At 35.9% G+C, this 26,421-nt stretch overlaps 1 protein-coding gene across 5 annotated transcripts; it reads left to right on the top strand.

Annotated features, from left to right (window-relative positions):
- The first annotated feature begins 7,400 nt into the window (after positions 1–7,400).
- Positions 7,401–25,377, top strand: klf3 (Kruppel like factor 3 (basic)). Of its 5 annotated transcripts, none has more exons than XM_079813339.1 (7): positions 7,401–7,775; positions 15,330–15,381; positions 16,093–16,488; positions 18,724–18,874; positions 19,014–19,158; positions 22,077–22,225; positions 23,166–25,377. In XM_079813339.1, exons 2-7 carry the CDS (start codon positions 15,349–15,351, stop codon positions 23,345–23,347), a joined length of 1,056 nt encoding a protein of 351 aa, XP_079669465.1. In that variant the 5' UTR covers positions 7,401–7,775; positions 15,330–15,348; the 3' UTR covers positions 23,348–25,377. The 5 variants fall into 5 exon arrangements, with proteins under 5 accessions (XP_079669465.1, XP_079669464.1, XP_079669463.1 ...); XM_079813338.1 differs by having other exon boundaries at positions 7,593–7,775; positions 16,093–16,500; XM_079813337.1 differs by lacking the exons at positions 7,401–7,775; positions 15,330–15,381 and adding an exon at positions 15,495–15,725.
- The last annotated feature ends 1,044 nt before the right edge of the window (positions 25,378–26,421 follow it).

Raw genomic sequence — 26,421 nt, 5'->3', positions numbered from 1 at the left:
TGGTAAACCCTGTGATAGGCGGACAAAATGTCTCCACAACGATGGCAATATCTGAAATCCTTGACCTTGTCGGAACATTTTTTGGTCCCCATGAGGAAAACGGCTTATAAATCATACTAAGTGATTTTTTGAAAAGGTTTAGGGTTAGGGGATAGAATATACAGTTTGTACAGTATACAAATCATTCTGTCTATGGAAAGTCCCCATAAAACGTGTGTGTGTGTGTGTGTGTGTGTGTGTGTGTGTGTGTGTGTGTGTGTGTGTGTGTGTGTGTGTGTGTGTGTGTGTGTGTGTGTGTGTGTGCATGCCACTACGCACAACAATGTCATACCTTAAATGCTATATGCTGAACCCAGATTTGGAATTTACTTTATCAACCTCTTTGAAAGTACGACACACCCAATCTAAATAATATTCAAAATGAAAATCCAAAAAAAGAGAGAGATGCATCTTCAGTAGCTTCTCAGTAGTCTCCTGTTACTAACAGTTATTATGAATCGGAGGCTTTTTCACTTTGGAAAAGGGATTTTAAACTAAATGATGTCTTTAGGTGCAAATGAATTGCATTGTGCCATCTCAAATTAAATTGTAAAAAAAAAAAGCCACGATATCCTGAACAGGGAAGATTGTGACAGGGCGTAACATTTTAAGTATGGATCCCATGGTGGTGGGAAAAAAGTATGAGTAGGAAAAATAAGAAGCTGCGTTCCTTGCGAGTGAACGCAAACCATTTTCGCGAGAACGCAAAAGCATTGGCAAATAATTTTTCCTTCCATCTCCCTCTTTTTTCTTCACAATGTCCCTTTAGGGGGTTCGTACTTTCAATGATATAAAAATGTATAACAAAATTTATTTATAAAACTAATTGTAAGGGGTAATGGAAGTAGAAATTATTAGTTGTGAATTCAAATTATGTCATATCATTAGATACTTTAGTATCTATTATCGCAGACGATATATATCGCACACCCCTAATTGATCATATCTTTTAAAGTGAAAGTTCACTATTATTTTAAGGTGAATAAGAAGTCATAGAGAGATAAATCATCCTGTTATAATTAAAAAGAATGTTTTTATTAGCCTAGAAATCTAGACGCACCCTAGCGGCAGAAAATGTATTTTGCCGCGAGTGTAGTCTAGCAACTCTCGGTAGACCTGAGAGCTGGAAAAACCAAACTCTGGTCAGGCCAATCACAGCGTGTGTAGAGTCGGTGGGCGGGCTTAACATAATGACGGCACGTCACGGCAGAGTTGCGGTGGTTCTGCGTGCTACTCGTAAACAAAGAAGCTGACGAACAGCGGTTTTTTGAATCGGCTTTGGATGCGACTCTGGAAGACTTGGAGTTAAGCTTTTTTTTTTGAGAAAAGAACAAAGACCGGCACTGACTGAAGTCATTCTTAAGAAAAGAAGATATGTTCAAAGTTTTGCCGACCGGATACAGCGAAAGTCTATCAACTAACGTCAGCTCGGCTTCACCTTCTTCTTTGCTCTGGTTGGTTGTGGCGCTCATGGCACTATCCAATTGGGTGCAGAGGGAATTTGAAAGACAACCGTTTATCCCGCCCCTCGGATTGAGTCCTGTCAATGGTGAGTTTCCAGACCCAACATCTTGATGTGGGTCTGGCTTGTCAGGCTATGTTTTTATATAAATGCAATTACATCTAAACGTTGAACAATATACATTCTATCAAAGCATATTGGTGTTGATCTAGTTTTTCAAAATTGAGTTTTTATATTATTTAATGCATGCCATCATTACATGAAGTATTAGAAATAGTTACATTTATTTAGATATTTAATATATTTAATCTTAAACCAACACTTTGTTGGTTGTGGGCACAAACGGTACTTTCATTGAATGACTCATGCCTTTTCATCTCTGTATGGTGAGTGACAAATCTATTTCAATGTGTTTGTCAGGCAATCCTAAAATATGTTAACCGGGAGCTCATGTTCACAGAGGCAATTGACTTGAGATAGACCGAGACCTCCACTTCTCTTCCCAGGAGGTTCTTATTCTTCAGAAACGGTTTTGGGTGTGGTCCAGGCTTTATCATATCTGTCTTCAATAACCTTTTAAAGGGTAAGCGTTGCTTCAGGGTTGGGTTTTGGTCAGGTCTTGGCCACGCGTACCAAAATGAAATCAGAGCTGTCTTTGTGAAATATTTCAAAATAATAAATAGCAGCTGTCATTCCTAGTGCTCACCTTGTCATAACGGCCTGTTTAACCTTTTGCATATATACTTGCATGTGAAAGAGATAACTTTTTAACCTGCATTTTGCTAAGAGCGTCCCACTGAAGTGGCATATCCTAAGGAGAACATGTGAACAGAAAGTTGAGGAGTTCAGCAAAATATATAGAATACTTAGAACATGTCAAGCCGGGAGGAGAGGATGTAAAGCACCTATATATACACACGGAAACTGAATAAAAATATAATATAAAAAAAAAAAAAAACATATTTACACAAAACAGCAGTTGTCACACCCATCCAGAATTAAATCCCTCACTCTGACCCTGAGTCTTTCAATGAAATTATTCCATTTGTATGCTGATTTTCATAAATTCTCACTGCTGGCAAACTTATATGTGGTTGTGTAAGTTGTAAACAAACTCTTAACAATTTCGTTCTCTCCCGGGAGCATCACTTTGTCACCCAGCCCTCTGACGTGCAATTCATCATTTTAATAAACCATGTGTTGCTGTGGAATTACTATCATTAGTTCATGGGGTTCATGCTAGAGGTGCAGACTAATCCATTTCTTTCATTAAATTAGAACAGGAGATATATGTGTTATCTAAAATGGTTACATAATATGATTTTTGAAAGTTTCCATTCATAAACTAAAGTGTTTGAACACTGAAAAACACAAGTGTAGGATTTACTTTGAAACAATTTTCACTCAAAATAAATAAATAAAATCAGGTTTTACTATCCGTAGGGAATACCTGGACCACCACACACACATACACATGTGTATGGTTCCATGTTTTACGGGGACTTTCCACATAATGATTTTTATACTGTACAAACTGTATATTCTATCCCCTAACCCTAAACCTACCCATCACAGAAAACTTTCAGAATTTTTACATTTAAAAAAAACAAACATAATTTAGTCTATAAGCTGTTTTCCTCATCGGGACCAACACTTGACATCTATTTGAGTCATATGATATTTAATTTGATACATCCATAGATATAATTCTTCAAACTTTCTCTCTCTGTGATAGTTTTTGCCAGCACAACTGAACGGCAGAATCCAACACAGCATGTTGCATAAAGTGATGCATTGTCTCACACCAGAGAACCCAAAGAAGAAAAACATATCCCTTTACCAAGCGGCAGTGCCAAATACTTTTTGCCCATTGTTCTGTAAGACAGAACTAGCTTTTGTTCGACACGTTGTGATGAACTGTTATGCGTATGTGCGCCAATCACTTGTGGTCTTCATCAAATATTTTCAAAATCCATGAAAAGATTCATTGGCTGTACATTATGAACTTTCCATTGTTGGTATTGATTGTTAGTGTGTTGTTTTGAATCTATTCACTGTATTGTCAGCAATTCATCCATTTGTTCCTTTTTAAATTAAAAATCTATAATGTTTAACTCCTTAACTGTCACCTCCCTTTTTTGGAGAATAGACACGAAAATGCACTATCCAAACTTAAAGGGTTGTAATTAAAGAATACTTTCACTGTAAAAAAAAATGACGGTCTCCAATTGAAAATTTTCTAGTGACCGATCACATCTAAATTTTTCAGTTGGCCAAATTGAATTTCTGTGAATTGATGCAATTTAATTCAATTAAAATTCAAGAAATTCAATTTGGCCAACTAAGAAATTTAGATGTGAAAATGAAATTTTTCAATTGGAGACCTGACTTTTTTTTTTTTTTACAGTGTTGGAATAAAGACCTTAAGTTGGTCTCGTTTTAAAGATGACACTCTGCAGATTACTGCTGAAGTGAAAGCTCTTCAAATGAAAGTATGAAAAAGTTATGGAAAGTTAAAATTTAGTGTAAATTAAACATACTGTACGAAATATTTTTTTATTTTAAATGAAATATATATTGTACAAAAAAAAATTACTCTAAAATGACTATATAATCAAAGCTGTATGTCTAACCAAGTTGGGTTCCAAATTTGAAGTTGATATCACAACAATTAAAGTTCCGATGAGATTTTGTATAGGCGCTATACCAAAAATAGCCACCGGGTGTCATCCACATTCCATTGATTTTTTTTAATGCATTCTCCTGTAACAAATGGCTAATTTTCTAAATATCACTTCTATCAAAAAAACTGTCACCAAATATGGAACCTTGAGACTCAGACCTTTCCGGCGATATGTGTTTTGTCAAGATAAGAAATGGTTTTGATTATAAAGTAGTTCAAATAAATTCTGTAATATGAAACCTGACACCGCCCACTATAGGGGAAGAGCCCACTAGAAGAATTTTGAGTACCGTTTCCATGGTAACGCAACGTCGGATTTCAAACCGGTTTTCACGGGATGAATTTTGAGCTCATCCTTTGAATGATACCTAATTTATGATGATTACTAAAATATATGATATGAAAAAAAAGGCAATCAAAAAAAGAGCGCCATGTGTCCCACAAGTGGGACGGTGACAGGCAGCTTGTTACTCAGGCAATACCTTTAAACAAATCCAGTCAAGGACTTTCTGTAAAGCTCTTTGAAACAAATGTTTATTGTGAAAAGCAGTATACAAATAAATTAGACTTGACTATTAAGAATCAAGCAAACAAAAAGCAGCACACATAATAATACAAGTAAATACTACACTGTTAATTTGCATATGGTCATGATTCAAATCTTTGCACTTTATTTTTGTCACCATCTTTTTTCTGGCCTTCTCATTTTCTTCTTACTTTTTTCAACATCATCTCTGCCGTGGGGGTTTTGTCAGTTTCACAGAACATTCCACTGTGCATGTGCATGTTTTACAGAAAAAATAAAGTGGGTGTTTGGTTTCATAATGTATATGTGTGCTAAACATGTATGTGCTTGTGGATGCACGAGTGTTTGTTCAGGTGTGTCTATATGTTCAAATTTGTTTCAATATAATTGATTAACATCCACTTATTTATTAATCGATTTCATTTATAATCTGAGCTTCCTCAGAAAACAGCTCTGTAAATTGACACTTGTAAAAATACCGATTAATGAATATTATCGGAATCTTTCTTAGTATGTGTTGAAGTCGTTTTATTATATTGTTATTGGCTCTTGAGAAACCCAGTTTTATTGTTCACAAAGCCCTAAATGAGATAAGATAAGTGCAAATGTTCCATCCTCCATGACATCATGAGATAAATTCTCATTGGTTGGAAGAAAGGAGTCTGATGACATCATGTCCTTCATGAGATCATGCTTAAAATAACTTTGTAAACATATTTGAACATCTATTTTGAGCTCACAGAAGGTGTAAAGTAATTAGCTAACTCATTTCAAGAGTGTTTAACTTTTACGTTTTTAATGTATTGGGTGGCGTAAGCCAGAGGAGAGCACAGAGTTTCCAGATAACCAGAAAATATTTTGGGCAAGGTGTTTACAAAGAAAAATGACACCATTCGCTATTGTTTCACTAATTAATAATTGAAAAACAGGTTGTCATGCACACACACCCACACCCACGCGCACACACCTACACACACGGTTGCACACACACACACACACACACACACACACACACACACACACACACACACACACACACACACACACACACACACACACACACACACACACACACACACACACACACACACACACACACACACACACACACACACACACACACACACACACACACACACAATAACATAGTCGTAAAAATGATATTCATAATCATTTCACACCCTCTTGAATCCATGCACTTGTGCACAGCAATACATGAAAGTAGGCAAAAGCACAGGCGTATGTACAATAATGAATACAGGCATGCAAACAAACCTGTGTGCTTGGAGTTTTGCCAGTTCCACTTCCACACCCCTAACTGACAAAAGAAAAAGAAAATAAATTCACAGTTGTGCAGTATTGGTATTGCAGGTGTTTGCCAAATAGAGACAGAGAGAGGTGTGGGTGCAAGGTGAGAGTGTTGGGGGCGAGAGTAATTCTTGTAAAGGTCTGCTGAAAGGTTTGCTTTATTATTATGGACAAATAGACACAGGTTGTCATCTAGTACGCTATATGTTATTGTTGCTGATGATGACTTGGCATAACTCCATTATTAATAACTTTAATAACTACACACCTTTACGGGACTGACAAAATCATTGTATTATATTTATATGAATATATCGGCTATATTTCGCCTATATTATTATATTTATATGCCAATAGGCCTATAGGAATACAATGATATAGTGCTGTAATTAACTAAATAACCCCAAGCATTCTTTATGCACCTTTTATTAACATGATCAAACATTTAAAGGCACAGTAGTTTTTTAAACCTATTCGAAACAAAGGCGTAGCTCGATGATACCGAGATTGAGCGCGGATTCTTGGGCGATGTAGGCCTAGTCTTTACCCCCACAGCCGGTGGAAAAGAATCGGGACGGGACTCGTTAATTCAGTAATTAATTCACTCAGTAATTATTAACGTTACTGTAGTATGAAGCAGAGCAGGGCCAAGTGTTGTGGGAGCGCAACGTGGCCGCTGGAGCGATTGCTGTAATGAGAGACGCTTCTTCCGGTCAAGCGGAGTAATGAAGCGCTGTTTATCATATTTGATACATTTGAGTGTGTTGAAGATTATGTACTAACGTTACTCTGTGCGTTCGCTCGGAGGCTACTATGAGACACTTGTTGCACACTACAGTAAGCTAGATCGATATTAGTCATGGTAAAACATGGTACTCTCGGTAAATCATGAAAACGATATTCAAAAAATAAGACTAAACGTGTTGAGCTATATAACAATGATTGTTTTTTTTTGTCTATTAATGTATCCAAACAGTTGCTCACCTGTCTAATAAAATAATATAGTAAATAGTCTCTGGTGTTTCCATGGTTTCTACAAAATAAAACAGGAAATCGAGGGTAACGCAGGTATGATGTCATTGATAGGCAACGCACGGGCCTGTCAAAAAAGGCTTATTTTTCTGGATTTAATCATTCTTGGAAACATTTGGGATAATGTAAGTACGCACGTCAACAAAATTTATAACACTGTTTTAGTGTTCTAAATCTTACATATTGTGCCTTTAACAATAAAAAGTGTATAATTTGTCAATTATGTAAGTCATTGTCTTCTTCCATTGTTGCAGAACTTGGCGACCATTATCAATGCTTGTTAGATCTTTGAAACTCTATGAGGCGTGTCTTGTCAGGAAGGGAAAGAGGAGAGATAGAGAGAGACAAACAGAGAAGGAAGGAAAGGGCGGAGAGGGAGAGGCAGGCAGGCACACACACCCAGCCCTTTCTCTCCTCTTCTGCCCCCTCCTGTCTCCGGCAGCAGTATCTGGAGCCAAGAGCCCGCCCGTGAGAGCGCCCCACCCTCACCTCCCGCGAGCGCCCTCCCGCCCAGCCTTAATCATGTGATAGACGCTAAATTCACTCAGGGCACTTTAAACGCTTGGACAAGAAGTTGTTTCGTAACTCTCGGGATAGTTTTTCGGCGTCTGCCTAAATGCAAGGGTGTCATTTGGATGTGTTTCATGCTATCGTGACTCGGGTTGTTGCTGTCGTCTGCGGTCCTTCATAACGGCGCACTTTTGACTTGAGGAATATTTACTGACGTAAGTTACTATCTTTATTAAATACCATCGACTGTCTTCAAATAAGCAAAAACAAACCCTTCTGCTGCTCCTGCTGATGTAAACTAACATGTTAGCCCATCTTTAATGATCTGTTCAAATGTTTTTAATGACATTTAATATTTAATCAGTTAAAACATAATACTAACACAAGTAGCCTACGAATTGTGTGCATGTAGCCTATTTCAATATCTTCTGTCCTTTTTAGAAAGCGGACTTTTCTACAGTAGTTCTGACAAACATTTATGGGTCAATGCCAATTTAGGATGTCCAAGATGAATGGCAACGAGAAATCTTTTAAGGATTAAGTTTAAAATATGGGCCAAGTTCTCAGAAATGTAATTTTTGTTTTCATGTTTAAACGGATAATTTTTTTGGACAATTTTCTACACACACACACACACACACACACACACACACACACACACACACACACACACACACACACACACACACACACACACACACACACACACACACACACACACACACACACACACACACACACACACACACACATTTTCAAAATAATAATTGAATTAGCTACTCTAAAAATGTCGAGTGGTGTAAAAAAATTATCAAAATGTACACAACATAATCATTATTCAATAAACGTTTTATAAACTGACATTAGGTATTTTAATAGTAAGAAGTTTAATTGGGGTTACTCCATTTGGCCTGAAAAATATATTTTGTAAAACGTTAAAATGAGTAATATTTTAAACATTTATACATGCTACTTTTATTTTTCAATCCTTGGACAGTTACACCACCTAGACATTTTTACTTACAGTATCACAAAGTCAAAATGACTTGAATTGAGAATTTATCCAACAACGAAGAATTCAAGACATTTCAATTTTTTATTGTATCAATTGAATTTTTGAACAACTTCAAAATAATGAGGGCCATGTCATTGACATTTAATGTGTTTGTTTTGATTATTGTGAGTTGTATTAATATTGCTCTTTTGGCACTTAGTGTTTTGTTGCTGAGATCAACTTGTACCGGTACTGTCACTGATGTAGTTGTACTGATACTGTGTTCTTGGCTGGACTTTAACTTTATCAGCACAAGTTACTGACACAATTTAAAGTCAGTCCATTTATGATCAGTGCCAGAAACATAAATGCAAATGTAATTTTCAGGCAAATTAAACGCACTGTTCAGCCATAGCAACGTGTGCAGGATCAGCATTTATTTTGCCACATTTCTGTGTTAGGAAAGGAAGATCATTTCTCCACAACTCCTTATAAGAAGTTTAATTATTAACAATAACAGTATTGCATTAATACTTGGCAGGTCTTTAGTTAATGTACAGCCAAAAGTGTTATGACACCTTGATTCAAGGCCTATATATACATTTTTGAATATGCATTAATCACATCCAAAATTTTACATAATATATGTGTGTGTGCTGTGTATAATTATGTATATAATATATAAATACACACACATGCATGTGTATATTTAAGATTTTTTTTTAAAATATTTTTTAAATATATTGATATATATAAAATATTTATATTTTTATATAATATAAATGTGTGTATTCAAATATACATAATAATTATACACAGCACACACAGATATATTATATAAACACAAACTTTTATTTTGGATGCGATTAATAGCGATTTAATAGCCCTGGTCAAGATGCATTTTTTTGTTAAATATACATTCTAAAAACATCAGATATGCCTTAATGTGGTAGGCTACCACCCAATATAACTGTTTTTATTCAAGTCAAAAATATTACTTCACATGGCTTAAAGGCCCATTCTGGCCAGTAATTGATTTGAGATTTGATCAGCTTGGGCTATATTTAGAGTGTGTGTATGTTCAGTCAGATATTCATAATTGGACAGCCTGCATCTGTAATGTGGACTGTAAGAAGATTAGGTGCACTGTGTGTGCATGGTTGACATAGCATTTTAGGTGTAAAAATCAAATACAATAAAACTCATAGTCCAAGTCCCAGGGTCAGCTGTATTCTGAGCTTTGTTTCAAGGCTGAGGTTTGCGTCAGACATTCCATCTGGCATATGGAGCCTCTTTTCCTGTTTTCAGCATTTGAGGGGAGGCTGCCTAGGGGGAGTGAACACACACACACACTAACACACACGCCTGGACCCTCCACCCACTTACACGACTCTTTTCTTGGATCAATACTCCGATGTTATCGCAATATACACACACAAACAATCCACTACAAAAGAGGATCGTTTTCAGAGCCGCATTCCATTGTTAAAATGCACGCTCTCTCTCTCTCTCTCTCTCTCTCTCTCTCTCTCGCTCTCTTTCCCTATGTCTCTCTTTCTCTTTTTCTTTAGTTTGAGATTGAGAAAAGGCCAGAAAGGAAACCAAGGCCCCCATGTAGCAGAGCTCCTCTATGTGTTAGTCTCACTATAGAAACAATAATAGCCTTCTTGCTAAATTTGGTCTTCAGTCGAAATTTCTGTCTAATCTGATCTAATCTTTTAGTCAGAAGCCTACCTGTAAAGTTTGCATTCTTTGGGATCTCTTTCAGTCTCATATATCACCCAGCAAAAAAAAACATTCTGATGTTTTGCTAACGTTCACATTAAGTTATAAAAACAGAATTTTTTGAATGTTCTTTGAATTCCAGTTTTTGCTAATGTTTTGAGAACATTATTAAAGGGATAGAATTCAGAATCCCTTGTTATTAGTGACACCGTTGGCTGTTAAGTGAACTGCAGCCAGCAACTTACAAGAGACTGAAATGCCAACCTTTAACCGGCAGAAAATTTTTTCAAAGTAGCCCAATTACGCGGGAAAACACTGGAAGAGAGGCTCTCGGGAGCTCGCGTAAACATCACATCCTTTTGATATTTCCGGCAAAAGCATCCAGAGTCCTTCACGTAAAAATCAGTGTACAGGCTTTCATAGACAAACTTGGAAGTCGGAGAAGGTCTTGTTTTTGTACATTTTGTTACAAGCTGTTCACACATTGCCAATAAAAATACATGACAATTCTTTAGTACATAGAGACCAGATAACTTTAAAAGAATGTTCTGTTAACATTGGTGGAGGAAAGTTGGTTCATAGCTTTGCAAGAACATTCCCTGTTAGCTGGGCAAGCATTTCTCACACACCTGGCAGAAAAACCTATCTGTTATCTGAGAGCGGTGGTCATTGACGGCGGGTTGTGTGCATTGAACCAGTGCTGTTTAGTTGGGTTTTGGGTTTTACATGGGCTTGCTATTAGATTCTGCACTTTGTAATTTTGGTTTTCGTATTTTCTCCATGTCAGCAAACTGGACCATTTCTCTCCTCTAGGAAACTGCATTAGAGCGTAACACTGCCGTTCTGTGGTTTTAAGTGTGTGTGTGTTTGTGTCTTAATGGATTTGCCTACTTCACTGATCTGCAATGTTGAGTAAAGAGCGTGTGTAATTAATAAAGTATCACACATGGTAGATTTGACAGAAAGAGTCGAACAGTCTACTCATTCACACCGCCTGAGGTCAAGAAAAAGAATTAATAGTGACACTAACTTAAGATAGTTAAAGAGATATGTGATATGACAGAGGTATTAAGAAACAGATTGAGTTATCAACTTACAAAAACGGTGATTATAGTAAAATTATGTATTTAAACAACTTAATTTAATAGGTTGTAGAGAATTATATTTATTGGTATTTGATGTGTTATGAAGTGTTGTGCTATAGTTGGCACTCCGTAATAACCAGCATCTAGTGGAGCGTGTACCAACCTCTGCATTTTATGAGGCTGTTAAATTTAATTGACGGTTGTGTGAGTTTATCTGTGTGTATGTGTTTTGTTGTTGTTAGCAGTGAAAGGATTCATGATTAATGTAACAGGTTCACTTAAACTCTGCCAAGCCTGGAGGACAGTTGTGATTGTGACTGTTCTCAAACTCACTTTATCATAATGTCTTATAAAGAACTTCTTCCCCCTTTTGAGAAAAGCAGAACAAAATCCATATAGAAAAAACGAACACATAAAAACTGTTTACACGTTAAACTATGATGGCGATATAAATACGGTCTCTCTTATTTGGAAAAGGACTGTTTGTTTGACTAAGATTTCCTAAGAAGGATCTTAGCAGGCCTTGATGCTCCTGTAAACAAGTTGAAAAGAAAAGCAGTGCTTTGATAAGTATACGCTACCATTTAAAAGTTGTTGGGTATTTTTAGGGAAATTAATACTTTTATTCATTGCATTGAATGAAATGCATTGAGTCAATCAAAAATGTTCTTTTAAATGCTGCATCAAAGAATCCTGATAAAAATGTTTCGTGGTTGCCACTAAAATATTAAGCAGCACAACTGTTTTCATCATTGAGAATAATAAGAAATGTTTCTTGAGCAGCAAATCATCACATTAGAATGATTTCTGAAGTATCGTGTGACGCTGAAAATTCTGTAATTATGCTGAAAATTCAGCTTTGCCGTCACAGGAATAAATTCAAAAAGAAAACCATTATTTTAAGTTGTAATAAAATTTTGTGTATTCCATATTTTTATGGCTTTGATCAAATAAATGCACCTCTGATGAGCATAAGAGACTTCTTTCAAAAACCTTAATCTTACTGAACCGGAACTTTCCAACAGTTCATAGAGGCCTTTCTTACAGGACCTTGACTAACAGATACAACCCTTATTTTCATCAAATTCTAAAAGATGGTTCATGCAATTTTATAGAAGTGAGCTTAGTTCAACCAATAATAAACAATTCTATTGTCATTCCAAACCTATGTAACTTTCGTTTTCCCCCCATTGATCCATCGATCCATTTTTCAAACCGCTTGTAGGGTCGCGGGGAGGGTCACATACCGTATTTGGAATTAGAAATGAAATATGGGAGGACTGTAATGCTTTTTGTCATTTTTGCAGCTCTGGAAAAGAACATCTCATTTTCTCTCTAATGGAAGAAAGAAAGCCACATCGAACATGAGAGTGAATAAATTACGGCAGGTCTTTCATTATTGGCTGCACTATTCATTTAAAACACTACAGACATTAAGTCGGTGTCTAGTTACAAAATCGTCCTCTTTGCAAAGTATTCAAACTGATAGCGTGAATAGCGTTTAACTCATCTGTTGTGTCTTGTCTTTTGTTTTGGTATCTCCATATGGAACTGATGAATGTGATTTCACCAACATGTTCCTGATCAACATCTTTGTTGAACATTCCAATCAACTAATCTGATTTAAGCGACACGTTTACAGTTTATATCAAGATTAGGCTTAGGCGCTTGATCTGATTTTAGGGGTAAGTAATGGGTAGGGTTATGTTTAGGGGTAGGGATAGGGTTAGCACTAAATGTTCCAGACAGGAATGTTCAACAAAATATGTTAATGCAGGAACAATATGTTAATGTGGCAAAGTCACAGTGATTACAATTCTATACTGTTGATTTGAGGTTTGAATGAGTATGTATTTGTGTGTATGTTTTAGTTTGTTGTTTTCTTAACCCACGCCTGACCCTGGGGCCAATGGGAGTGCTTCCCACGCCTGTGTGTGTGTGTGTGTGTGTTTGAGTGTAAGTGCCATTGTCTCTTGCAATAGTAGTCGTGTTTACAGGTATATGTGTGTCTGAAATCTCTGAAAGACTTTGCTAGGAGTGTATCTGGACTCAGTGAACCTAGTATGGATTGTTCTGCTTGTGCGTGCATGTGCATGAGCATGTGTGTTAACAGCACCACCCTGGGTTAATGATTGTAAAAAGAGACTTCACATTAAGCCCTCTCTCTCTCTCTCTCTCTCTCTCAGACTTTGGACTGTTAAAGCACTCACATATCATTAAGTCAGTCTCACGGCTCACTGATGAAGTGTCCCACATCCCGTTTCTGCTTTACTGAGTCCACGCACTCCACTGAATTCCAATGAAAACAAGTCCTGTGGGTCATTTTACTTTAACTTTTGGAAATAGAAAATGGTAATACCTATAGCACATGTAGACTTTAGCACCTGCGTCTTTGTGACAGACAAAACGCACAGATAGTTCAGCAAAAAATTTGTCTCATTTGTGTTCGCAAGACCACATGCTCGTATAAGATATCTGATGTGCTGGTGCTGCTGTAGAAGTTTCCTCCCTTGCCTTTAGCTTCCTCTGTGCATTATAGATTTGTTAGCTACTGTATATTATTCTTTTGACCCTGTGGACTTTTACAAAATACACTTTCTCAAAATTCTCTTTTCACACTCTCACTAGTTCATTTAATTTCAGCTTACAACATCAAACAGTACAGGCATCATGTCATTTTTTTAAATCTTGTTTAATAGCGTTCTGTGGTGGAAATGACATTTTAACATATTTGGAATAAATTAGTAAAAATAGACTCTTTTTGTCTTGTTAAGAACCATTTAAGAGATTGCTTTATATGAATACACAAACTTCAGATTGTGTTGGAAATGATGAACTGATAGACAGTGATATGTTGTGTAATTGTTTATTTTATCTGATTCATTTGTAAAATTGATATATTTTCACAAAATATGGTAATATTGATATTTAACTCTTTGATAATGTTATCGTTATCATAGTTTAGTTTACAATAAATTAAATTGTATTTTGTTTATATGAAATATTTTTATTTATGTACATAGTAAGATTCAGTAAGTAAGATCAGGTCAGTAAGATTGTTCTTTTTTTTTTCTTTTCCTTTTTTTGTTGAGCGAGTAAAAGGGTGTATTAAAAGTGACAGTAAAGACAATTATAGTGTCCTAAAATCTTTTGTGTCAAATAAATGCAAATAAATGTCTGAAGGATCATGTGACACAATGTAATTGTCTGCTGAAAATTTAGCTTTGCCATCACAGGAATAAATTACATTTTAAAATATATTCAAATAAAAAACAGTGATTTTAAACTGTAAATATTACAGTTACACAATATTACTGTTTTTACTGTATTTGTGATCAAATAAATGCATCTTTGGTGAGATTTCTTCCAAAAACATTAAACTTTTGAACAGCAGTGTATATTTACAGTTTATTATTGATATCTTTATGATGAATTTTCATATTTCAAGACTCAGAATCTGGGCCTGAGACAATAGTATCTCAGTAATATATATATAAGGCATAAAAAAGCTTCCAAGACAGTTTTAACTTCATGTAACTCAAAGGGGGGAACAGTTTTTAATTAGTTCATTTAAAACTAAGACGTTGAAGCTGAAGAAACACCCTAAGATGATGTAAGATCAGGGAATAAATCATTATCTAAAGATTAAATAGTAGCAATTAGAAGCAATTCTATGATGTGGCCTCTCTGTTCTCCAAGACCAGACTGGGTAAATTGGTCAGGTGGAAAAAAGCTTTCTAATAGTGTTGCAATCTTATGTACAACCACACACAAACAGTGTTCATTGCCCTGGGCATTTGAACTTCCTCTGTACTTGAGTGATTAGTGTTTCAGCACCTCTCTCTCATGCTTCTCTGCTTCTGTGTGCATGGACTGAAGAATTCCTGATGGCTCACGACATGCCTCTGATCCGGGATTTTTTGACACTAACTGATATACTACTGTTTGTTTTGTGTATTTCCCAGAATTCCAGTGGCAGCAGCCATGCTCATGTGTGACTCAATAAATACAGACATGGTGAGTACAGTTGTTAGGGTAAATATTCACAAATAAATGAGTTGTAAAGAAATGGTTGATATGATGGTACAAATAATAACCCTGTAAAAAGTGTATTAGCCAAAAGAAGTTGTTTTGGGATAATCTGAAATGTTTTTTCACTTCCCGATGCTTGTCTAGTTCTTTGCATCCGGTTTATGTGATTTTAAAGAAAACAATGCTTCACTTTCCGTTTCCAATAACAAATCTGCCTTACCAACTAGCGCACAATGGGCTGCCTGGCACATGGCCATCCGAACACCCTGGTCTTGGGTCATCGAAGTGTTTGTTCAAGTGCAGTATCCATGTGCAATCTTGAATTCTGGGTAATAGCACGAGACTCATTTATAGAGACTAATAAGGATATTTTTGAATTGCATGAGTTTATTATTAGGATATTACAAAATGTATCTCTAAAACTCATCTTTTACTTGCTTCCTTTCTCTAACTGCAGATGAACATGCATTCCTTTCTTATTAGGTTATGAGTTTATATGGGGTGGGAAGTTGAATTTGGCTCAAACTCAGTCATTCAAAGTTAGTCTTTTTTGTCCGTTTATAGTCCCCAGACTCAACTGCTGCTCAGCACAGCTGCTTTAAATGAGTGCCTGTGTAATTATGTACATGTGAATGTGTAAATATCCTAGCAAGTTCACAGCATGTTTAAAGTTTCCCCTCTCTCTTTCTCTCGCAGTCATTATACCAGACTTACCCCATCGCGATTAAACCACCATCTGAGGCATATGGAGTCGTATCTTCCGTGGTCACTACTTCCGCAGCCCAGCTGTACCATCCTCACTTCCATTACTCCAACTATCCAGCACACTATCCCTACGGGAGCCCCCCTCACACGCACCCTCAGCCCCAGGATGTCCATCACTCCCAGAACGAACCTGTCGACTTAACCGTCAGCAAAAGATCCGTTTCGTCGCCTTCATCATCTGTGGCATCATCATCGCCTAGAGCCACTCCTCCATCCCTTTATGAGCGCGCCAGTCCAGTCTCACGTCCTCACCTCGGCTCAGGAAGCATTTCCGGGTCATCTCAGACAAGGCAGCTGACCCCACCAGTGGCCCTTCCCATTCCTGCGGTAAGAATAGGGGTGAGGCTTTACCGTCGGTGCCATGGTACTGAATGTTTACCGTCTGCCATGGTATTTACATGGTAATACAACATGTGTAAAAGAAATGGTATTACCATACATAAAAATAATTTATAAATATCTAATTTTATTAGCTAGTTCACATGATATAACGCATAAAAAAAAGCAATTCATACATACATTTATTTGAATACACGTTTTTAATTTATGATTTAAAATACATGTTGTTATTATTATTATAAAATATTTTAACAAAACTGCTTCAATGCTTATTAATATTTGAAAAACTATTGTCCACCCAATAAAGTTTTTGTGGTGTGACTAACATGCAGAAACATGCATAAAGAACACTGTACACAACTGTTAATTTTTAAAAAAAAATGTTTTTGAAAGAAGTCTCTTATTCTCACCAAGACTGAACAACTAATTAATAACTAATTAATAATTAATAGTTTTCTATTTTAGTATATTTTAAAATGTAATTTATTCCTGTAACGGCAAAGCTGAATATTTTAGCATCATTACTCCAGTCTTCAGTGTCACATGATCCTTCAGAAATCATTTGAATATGCTAATTTGGTGCTTAAGAAACATTTCTTATTCATTTCAATGTTGAAAATATGCTTAATATTTTTGTCGAAACTGATAAAAAAAATACAGGTTCATTTGATGAATAGAAAGATAAAATTTTTTAAACACTTTTGAACAGTTTAATGCATCTTGGCTGAAAAAAAAAAAAAACCTTTTGATCAATATATATCATAGAGAGGACCCCTGTAATGTATGTAAATATGAGGACCAAAGTACTCAAAATTAAATAATTAAATTAATAATGAATTTAACAAAACAATTAAATTTACCAGTTTATTCTGAAATAATTATATAATTAAATAAATTATTGATTTAGTAAAATTCCATGAAAACACATTTATTGTTATAAAATATTTCACAATATCCATTTTCACACACTACATTTTCAAAAAACAAACAGACGAGTTTTTCATAATAATATGCTGAATTTAATTATCAAGCCTATTTAATGAATCACGTACAGTATTTCCGAAGCACGATTTTCCCAAATATTTTTTTCATAATAAGGACATTTCACAAATGCCAATGAACAGACAGTGCTTGGTGCTAATTAGCTAATCCTTTCAGATGAACAACTTCAGTCTAGCGAGGTGAACTGAAAGATTTGAAATGCTAACCGGTGAATATGGCTGTTAAAAACGCACAGCTTTCATTCCCAGATGAAATTGAAGGGAATGTTTTGTTTGGTGAAGCTCTGTTATCTGAATTAGACGAAATAAAGGATCTGCTAGCGGCAAAAAGTGCGTCAGAGGATCTAGAAATTGATAACTACATATGGAACACTTTACAAGCGATTGAACACAGAGTTCTGCTAAGACATTTAGCATATAAAGCATATTATATAACATATACTTTGACTTTGACTAGTGCTTTTCCATGCAGCCTTTTGCCCAATGTAGATGCGTGCTTTTTCCCTAAAAAGTTAAGGTCAGTTTTAGGGGTTAGCAGGTGAACTGTCCAAACGATCAACACGTTCACGCAGGAGATCCCATATTGTCTTATTGGCACGCTTGCAGTTACAGATACATAGCACATGAGAAAAATGTGAACTTGGTGTTCCGTGACTGATGTCACCAACCACGAAGATTGATTTGTCATGTCTGTCCGCTCTTCAACTTTAAACCAATACGTGCCAAGCACCGCCCACATGTCTGTTGATTGGCGTTTGTGAAAAAGATTCTTTGGGGAAATTGCACTTTGGAAATACATGATTCGCCAAATAGGCGTTATATGTACATTTTGTGTATTATTATGAAAAAAAAGAAGAGATATTTAAACAGTAGTGGGTTGTGAAAGAGGATATTGTGAAATATGTTAAACAAAAATGTTGTGTTTTCAATAAATTTGACAAAATAAATTGAATTTGATTGATTAATAGTGAATTAAATTAATAATTTAATCATTATTAATTTATTTCAGAATAAACTGGTACATATAATTGTTGTTTTATTGAATTCATTATTTATTTAATGATTTCATTTTGAGTACTTTGGTCCTCTAGTAATGCACTGACCCATGCATTAAGGATTAATGAAGGCATATCATCAACTATGTGGGTTCTCTTCTACAATTTTGAGGCCAACAGACATTTCTTATGACATATCTCATCCCTCTGGGTTTTCTGGTTTACAGGTGACGCAAGTTTTGACACCATTTGTCCCAGTAATTCCTATGCTGCAGTCGTTATCTGTGCTCTACCCCTCTTCCCTACACCTGCCCCATGTAGGGAGCCCCATCATGATTTCATCCATCACACCTGAGGATCCTGCTCACCACAAACAGTGTAAGCGGATGACATACTGTATCACACACAGGCATAATCACATTTGATCATGACTTTTACTGGGTGACAGTTGTATTAATATACCCTTACGTATTGTTTTGCGTGTTTGATTGATTTCTCTCTTGTCTCTTGTCTTCAGTCCCTTCAATGAAGTCAGAGAATCCCCCAGACAAACATGAGCTCCTCAAGCCAATCAAATCGGAACCCCACCCTGAACACGCTCAGGATCCCCGCAGCCAGGAAATGACCTCATCTGTCATTACTGTCCCACAGAGTTATAATGAGTGAGTGCTGAGCCCTCAAACACTATATGCTCACTTTGACTTTCTTCATTAAATCACTATTTATTTGTACAATCACGGGTAATACTTGTGCATGTACGCTATGAGAATGTTAGTAAAAGTTGGTGACTGCGCTTGTGCATGCGACTGTGTGTTTCTTTGCGAGACAGGTCACAGCTTGCCGCTTTGGGGGGTTTTGTAGCATGTTTTGACGCACTTACAATAGTGTCCATCTACAGTCAACACTGTACATCTGCTCGTAAAAACAACCTACTGGATTCCATAGAAGTCTGTTATTACACACAGATGTAAATGCCGTGCATACTCATAGTTTATGTCTATCTATCTATTAGGGATGAAGCAATACAGTTAGTCCACGGTTCAATACATACCTCGGTTTTTAACCACAGTTTTCGGTTCGGTTCGGTTCTGATGGCTGGGGGGGTAAACATGACATTTCTCAAGAGCAATTTTTGAAGGGGACACAAATAACACAGCCAAAATCGTACTTGTAAGGATATGTGTACCACAAAAAAAAAAAAAAAAAAAAAAAAAAAACATTTTGTGCTTATTTGGCGTTTTGGTGCACTGAAAAATGATCTTATGTCCGTTTTTTCTTTTCTCTGTCATATTATCTGACCAACAACACAGCGATATTTGTTCAAATATGAGTAAGGTTCACCACACAGTCATATTATAATTATTAAATTATCTTGCATCCTCCACATATTATTTTATACTATGATATTCAGATCTTTAGATATTCAAGTGCAGCAAGCCCTCTGAGCTGCCACTTATTATCATAGGCCTATAGTGAGCAAAACCCAACACAGATCTGGCGGAGCGGCCGTCCGCATGTACTTTAGGTTTAGAATTAGCGCCAATTCGAGGGCGGGTTGCTTGAATTATGGATAAATTAACATTAGCCTATTATTCTTAATGAAAAACACAGCAAGAAAACAGTAGCAATGACACATTCCCTTAAATAGGCACTTTTACATTTCGTTTTGAAACCAAATCTTCCGCGATCTTGTCTGTCAGCTGTGATCTAGTGATGAATGAAATCACGTTCAGTTTTTAATTGTTTTGTCTGTTCTCTAACTAAACTAAATTATTTTATTACTATAAAAATGAAAACGACGGCGACGGTGGGCAAGTGATATTAACAGCGTTTTGCCTAATCTGTATTAAAGAGAAAAGAGTCACTTCATCTGATGTTTAAAGTGAATAAAATAGCATTGACAGCTTACTGGAGTTTCACAACTGCTGTCAGAAGAGCTTTGTTCTCTCCCCAAACTTGTGTGGTAGATTTTTTTACGTTCTAGGGGTAACGTTACTTGAGGTGCGCGGTGGATCAAACCACTGTGGGGCCAGAGGGGAGGGGGGGACTCAAAATGTTTCTAAACTTAAACGCATTTTTTGTCCCGTTTGCTTTTGTATTGTTTTACTACTTACACATTTATGTTAAGTATATATTATTATATTATTTACAATACTCAGCATTGTTTTTAGGGGGGGGACAACCCACAGATTGCCCCCCCCCCCCTTGATTTACGCCCCTGCGCCAAAGAAACCGGCAAGCCTTTAAAACGCATGCAAATAATGAACTTGGTGATTGTGATGAACTTGGTGATTGTGAATAACTATAGTGTTCTGTGAGTATAACTCCACCATGAACGTGTGATGTGAATGTATGTCGCGTTGTTCAGTATTGGGATGGAGGCAAATTATAGAATTTGTAGAAAAATAATTAATTAAATGCGAAACCGAAAAACCGCAATTCACAAGCGCGTATTGAACCGTGAATATATTTGTCTGTCTGTCTGTCTATCTATCTGTCAAAATATTTTCTTCTCTGCATTTAAATAGAGGAAGAAACGGCATGACCTCTTGAAATAGGATCTCATTTATAGTGGGTTTGGCCTACAATTCTCTCTTTCAATCCTGAAAGTATGTGTGTATTTTTTTTTACAGTCTATGGTGTGTATGTGTGTGTGGTGTAACTCATATACGTCTATATCTGATCTTTCTCGCCGTGGGTCTGGTAAAAATCCCCCAGCATGCACGTCAGAGACAGTGTGTCTCCAAGTATTCTTCAAACCCTCATGGGGTGGGAAAGTATCTGTACGTGAGAGTGCACGCTTGAGAGTTGTGTGTATGTGTGATGTCTTTCAATGGGTGTGGTGTTATCATCCGTTATGGACATACTATGTAACAGAAAGAAAAATAAGTGGTGAAATAAAGAAAATGGAGCAATGTTTGCGAGGAAGGGTGGAGAGAGCGCTTGATGGAGAGAGGAAGGGAGGAGGAAGGTGGAGTGATAATTTTATATTGGGTACGGAGCCAAAGAACAACTACTTTTAGGAACAAATGTCTGTAAGTGGGAGAATAAGTGACACACTGTAGACGATATAGCTTAACCCGACAGGGAGGGTAAGGTGTATATGGAGAGACGGAAGCAGGATGTATTTAATTACAGGGTGTATATCTAGGCAGAACTTACAGTAAGAGGTATTCCTGTTAAGTAGCCTAAATGCATGGACATTTTTTGAACTGATTTATTGTCTTCCAGTCGGAAGTTGTAAATCCAGTCGCTTATAAAAGTAACAGCTTTTCCTCAACAAGTCACACAATTGGATACATTATTCATGCTTATTGGTGCGGAACGAGTTACGTGCTTAAGTTCCTTGTGAACAGCATTAATTCTTACTACAGCAAGCCAAGAACTACTAATAAAAATCACAAAAGGAAGCACATAACAGGATAAAAAAAAAAAAAAATGTAATGGGGAGCTAACCCAGGTCATCAATACATACAATACGCAATGCTTTGAGGTCGACTATATGTTATGGCTCTGACCCCTGGTGGTTAAAGCAAGAGCTGCTCTCAAATCCATTCTTCTTCTTTTTTGTCTTTAACAGGGTAAACACACACTCTGTGATTGTACGTCGAAAGGTAGAATCTCCAGATCCATTGAAAAAGCGTCGAATTCATCGCTGTGACTTCAACGGCTGCAATAAAGTCTACACAAAAAGCTCCCACCTGAAAGCTCATAGACGCACACATACAGGTAAATATATGCACAGACTTTTGGGCATACACACACATTACATGTACCGGATCGGTCACAACAATACACTGCTGTTTAAAAGCTTTTGATTGGTAAGTTTTTTAATGTTTTTAGAACAGTTATCTTATGCTCACCAAGGCTGCATTTATTTTTTATTAAAAATACAAAACATAACAAAAACTGTAATATTGTGAAATATTATTATAATGTAAAATAACATTTCTATTTGAATATATTTTAAAATGTCATTATTTCTGTGATGCAAAGGTGAATTTTAAGTATCATTACTCCAGTTTTCAGTGTCACATGATCCTTCATAAATAATTCTAACATGATGATTTGCTGCTCAAGAAACATATATGATTATTATGAATGTTGAATTTTTTTTTCAGGATTCTTTGATCAATAGAAAGTTCAAAAGTTCACAGCATCTATTTGAAATAGAATCTTTTGTAACATTATAAATGTTTTTACTGTCACTTTTTATTTTTTATTTAATACATTCTTGCTGAGTTCCCCAAAGAAAAAAAAAATCTTACTGACCAAAAACTTTTGAACGGTAGTACAATGTTGCAAAAGCTTTCTATTTCAGATAAATGCTGTTCTTTTGAACTTTCTATTCATCAAAGAATCCTAAAACATATTTTTTACACAACTGTTGGTTACATTGATAATAATCATAAATGTTTCTTGAGCAGCAAATCATCATTACAATGATTTTTGTAGGGTCATGTGACACTGAAGACTGGAGTAGCAATGCTGAAAATTAAGCTTTGCATCAGAAATAAAACTGCCCCAGTGACAAGCTGTTGTACCCCTAAAGGAGTGTTGAACCATATACAGATAAAAATGCTCATTTACTCTCACTCTGATACTATTCATACGGATGAATAAATGCTCTTCTAAATGTTCTTTCCCATCTCTTTGCGTGATCGTATAGGAGAGAAGCCCTATAAGTGCATGTGGGAAGGCTGCACGTGGAAGTTCGCCCGCTCTGATGAGCTGACCCGTCACTTTCGGAAGCACACCGGAGTGAAGCCGTTCCAGTGCCCTGACTGCGATCGCACCTTCTCTCGCTCCGATCACCTCGCCCTGCACAAGAAGCGCCACCTGCTGGTGTGAGCTCAATTCTGCAACACATGAACGGAGCAGAAATCGCACCTTCCATTAAGCCGTTGCTCAACAGGAGTTTCATCTTCAGTGATGTTAAGGGCCGTTTTGTGTTTCCCGTCCCTTTGCTGTCCAGGAAACGATGCGTATGGGCAGAAAGAAATGGATTATACGACGGCCAGCTCTTACTTCATGAAAATAATTATTGTCCAAGTGGATTTTGTCAACGTTACTATGGATATGGACAAACGCTGATGGATATGACCCTTATATAGACCAAATTGAATGCCATTCAAAGCAATAGGCAGTCTTCTCTCTCTCCCTTCTCTCTATACACGTCTCTTTATCGTTCTGTTTCGCCCTCTGCAGGTCAGAGGGCCCATTGTGCCAGTTACAGCACTACACAAACAAGCAAATGCACATGATGTATGTCAGTGGCCAGTCACACACACACAATCTCACACAATCTCACGTATAATGTTGTTTTAGGTTGCAACTCGGGTCAAACCTGCACAATGTGAATTTTTCTCTTTTTTTTATGTTGCTAGGATAAATGAATGTGTATACGCAAATCCTGTATATGTATTCAGCATGTGTGTTTCATGTTTTAGTGTAAGGACCAAAGCTGATTGACCATTTGATCGGGTCTGTCAGTCATTATACTTTGACTCTTAGGAGTTAAGTTTTGACAAAAAAATTGTTTTTGGTTCCAAAAGTCGCTTCCGAGCACCTGACCCATTACTAACCTAGTAAAGCAGTGACATGTTTTATTAATTGTAATCATGAATTAATACTGTAGTTTATTACCGTAAGTACTATGTACTGTGTAAGTTCTTGCAACTATGCACATGCACAATTTATAAATTTAGTAATGAAATTATAGCAACAATTTTACCCCACATTAATGTTAAAAATACAGGTAATTACGTTTGAGAGGTTTTAAATGCTAATAGGTTCGGTTAATCATCCAACACATACATGTTAGTTGCAAGGACTTAGAGAATGCTTCAGTTAGCTTAATCTCGCCGTTATTCATATTTGAATAATTTCTGTAATCATGAATATTCATATAATCCTAAATATTTGGTTGTGTTTTATCGAATCCAGTGTCTGAGGCGCAAAAGGGTAAACTCTGTATTTCACTGAGGGGTGTTTAGGTGGAGAAATTTGATAAATGTGAACAATTCAATAAGGGGCATTATTTTATTGGAGTGAGTTCATCTAGGTTATGGGTAACATTGTCTTACTGCTAACAGTTTGTTTGTGAGAGATGTGTTTAACGCGTGAGACAATCGTGGATATATGCAGGGATGAGTGTAGCCTACTCTTGTTTTTCTCTTTGTAGGTTTTGCAAATCATTTTTACGTGAACAAATATTTGTAAAGGGCAATTTGTAAGCAGAAACAGTGCACTTTAAAAATCGATTTGAAATGGCAAATATCTATAAATGGGGGGCCATGAATGGCTTGAAGCTTTGGGCTACATCTCCATATTTTTCTCTTTTTTATAATAGTTTAACAGTTTTTTAATAGACCGGTTTTCTGATTTCTCTTCTTAACTGAAGGGCATTTTTGAAGAACATTTCGAAGGAGGAAAAAAACAAGGGGCACTTGCTTGAGAAAGGAAATGAAACGATTGAGATGAGTCAAAGAAAGAATTACAGAGAAAAAGGAGAAATAATTTGTTTATTGGTCTAATATAAACCGTATTAATAAACACTTCACAGAAATGAACTAATCAGATAGGATAATATTAATATATATATATATAGCCTATAATTGTTTAAAGGAATAATATGACTGAATGGGCAATTTATAGAAAGCATGATAATGATATATTTTTAATCCAAAACAAATATTATACATTTTTGTAAAGATGTGAATCTTCTGTCTTCTTTTTTTTTTTCCACAGTTCAAGGGGAATATTATGCTGTGTCATTATATCAAACTGTGAATTTAAATACAAATTGTTCAGACACTTTTTGTATTATGTAGATTTAAATATTATCATTCAATAAACTTTTTATGGTGAATATTTTGTATAAATGCGTTGTCATTGTGTTTGATTTCAGGGGCGTGGTTATGATTGGTTTATTTAATACAAACACTTGTGCATTAAGCCCTCATGGATTATATACAATGTAAAAAAAAAGATCACCGAATAAGGCAGAAAAAATAAAGTATCAGTCAAAAGTTTGGAAACATTACAATTTTTTAAATGTTTTTGAAAGTATCTTTTGCTCACCAAGGCTACATTTATTTAATAAAACATGCAGTAAAAACTAATATTGTGAAAAATGAGTCTAGAGTAATTATGCTAAAATTCCGATTTGATCACAGGAATAAATTACATGTTACAATATATTCAAATATTAACATCTAATTTGCATATTACTGTAATGTGTTCTTGGTGCAACATGTAATGAAAATAGAAGTGTAATAATGGGAGTTATAATTGGCAACATTTTCATAATAATATCTAATATTTCATAGGAATAGTGATATGTAATTTCTTTCCCTATTCACTTATGTCTCCGAAATGCCTGATAAACATAATTTAAGTCCTGGCGTCCTCTACAGTGGACATGTATGAAATTAATGCTCTGTTTTGTAACAGAAAGTCATTAGAAACCCCCTTAATATTTTACTGAGATGTTGATTTTTAACAAACAATTTGAAAATTAATCCGATTTAAATTAGCTATGATTACAAAATATTATCATATTTCCATAAGAGTGCTAAACATTAATGTCAGCTGTTTTTAAAGACCAAGAAGAAGAAGTTGTCCTGGTGAAACCTCCAAACATTTGGTATCTCTGCAAAGCCCCGAGTGTGCTCTTTGCTGCTCTAGAAACATTTCTTATAATTATTATGTTGAAAACAGTTGTGCTGCTTCATATTTTTGTGGAAACCGTGATACCATTCAAACATTTGTGGTGAGATTAAAAAATAGAGAAATTACTAATTTTATTCATCAAGCATGCATTAAATTGATCAAAAGTAACAGTGAAGACATTTATAATGTTACAAAAGATTTCTATTTAATAAATTCAAACATGTGCGTTTGATTTCAGCTAGTAGAAATAC

The sequence above is a fragment of the Gobio gobio genome, assembly GCF_949357685.1.
Source record: "Gobio gobio genome assembly, chromosome: 3".
Classification (NCBI taxonomy): Eukaryota; Metazoa; Chordata; class Actinopteri; order Cypriniformes; family Gobionidae; genus Gobio; species Gobio gobio.
Note: the sequence above shows the minus strand (reverse complement) of the source record. Positions and strands in the feature narration are given on the sequence as shown.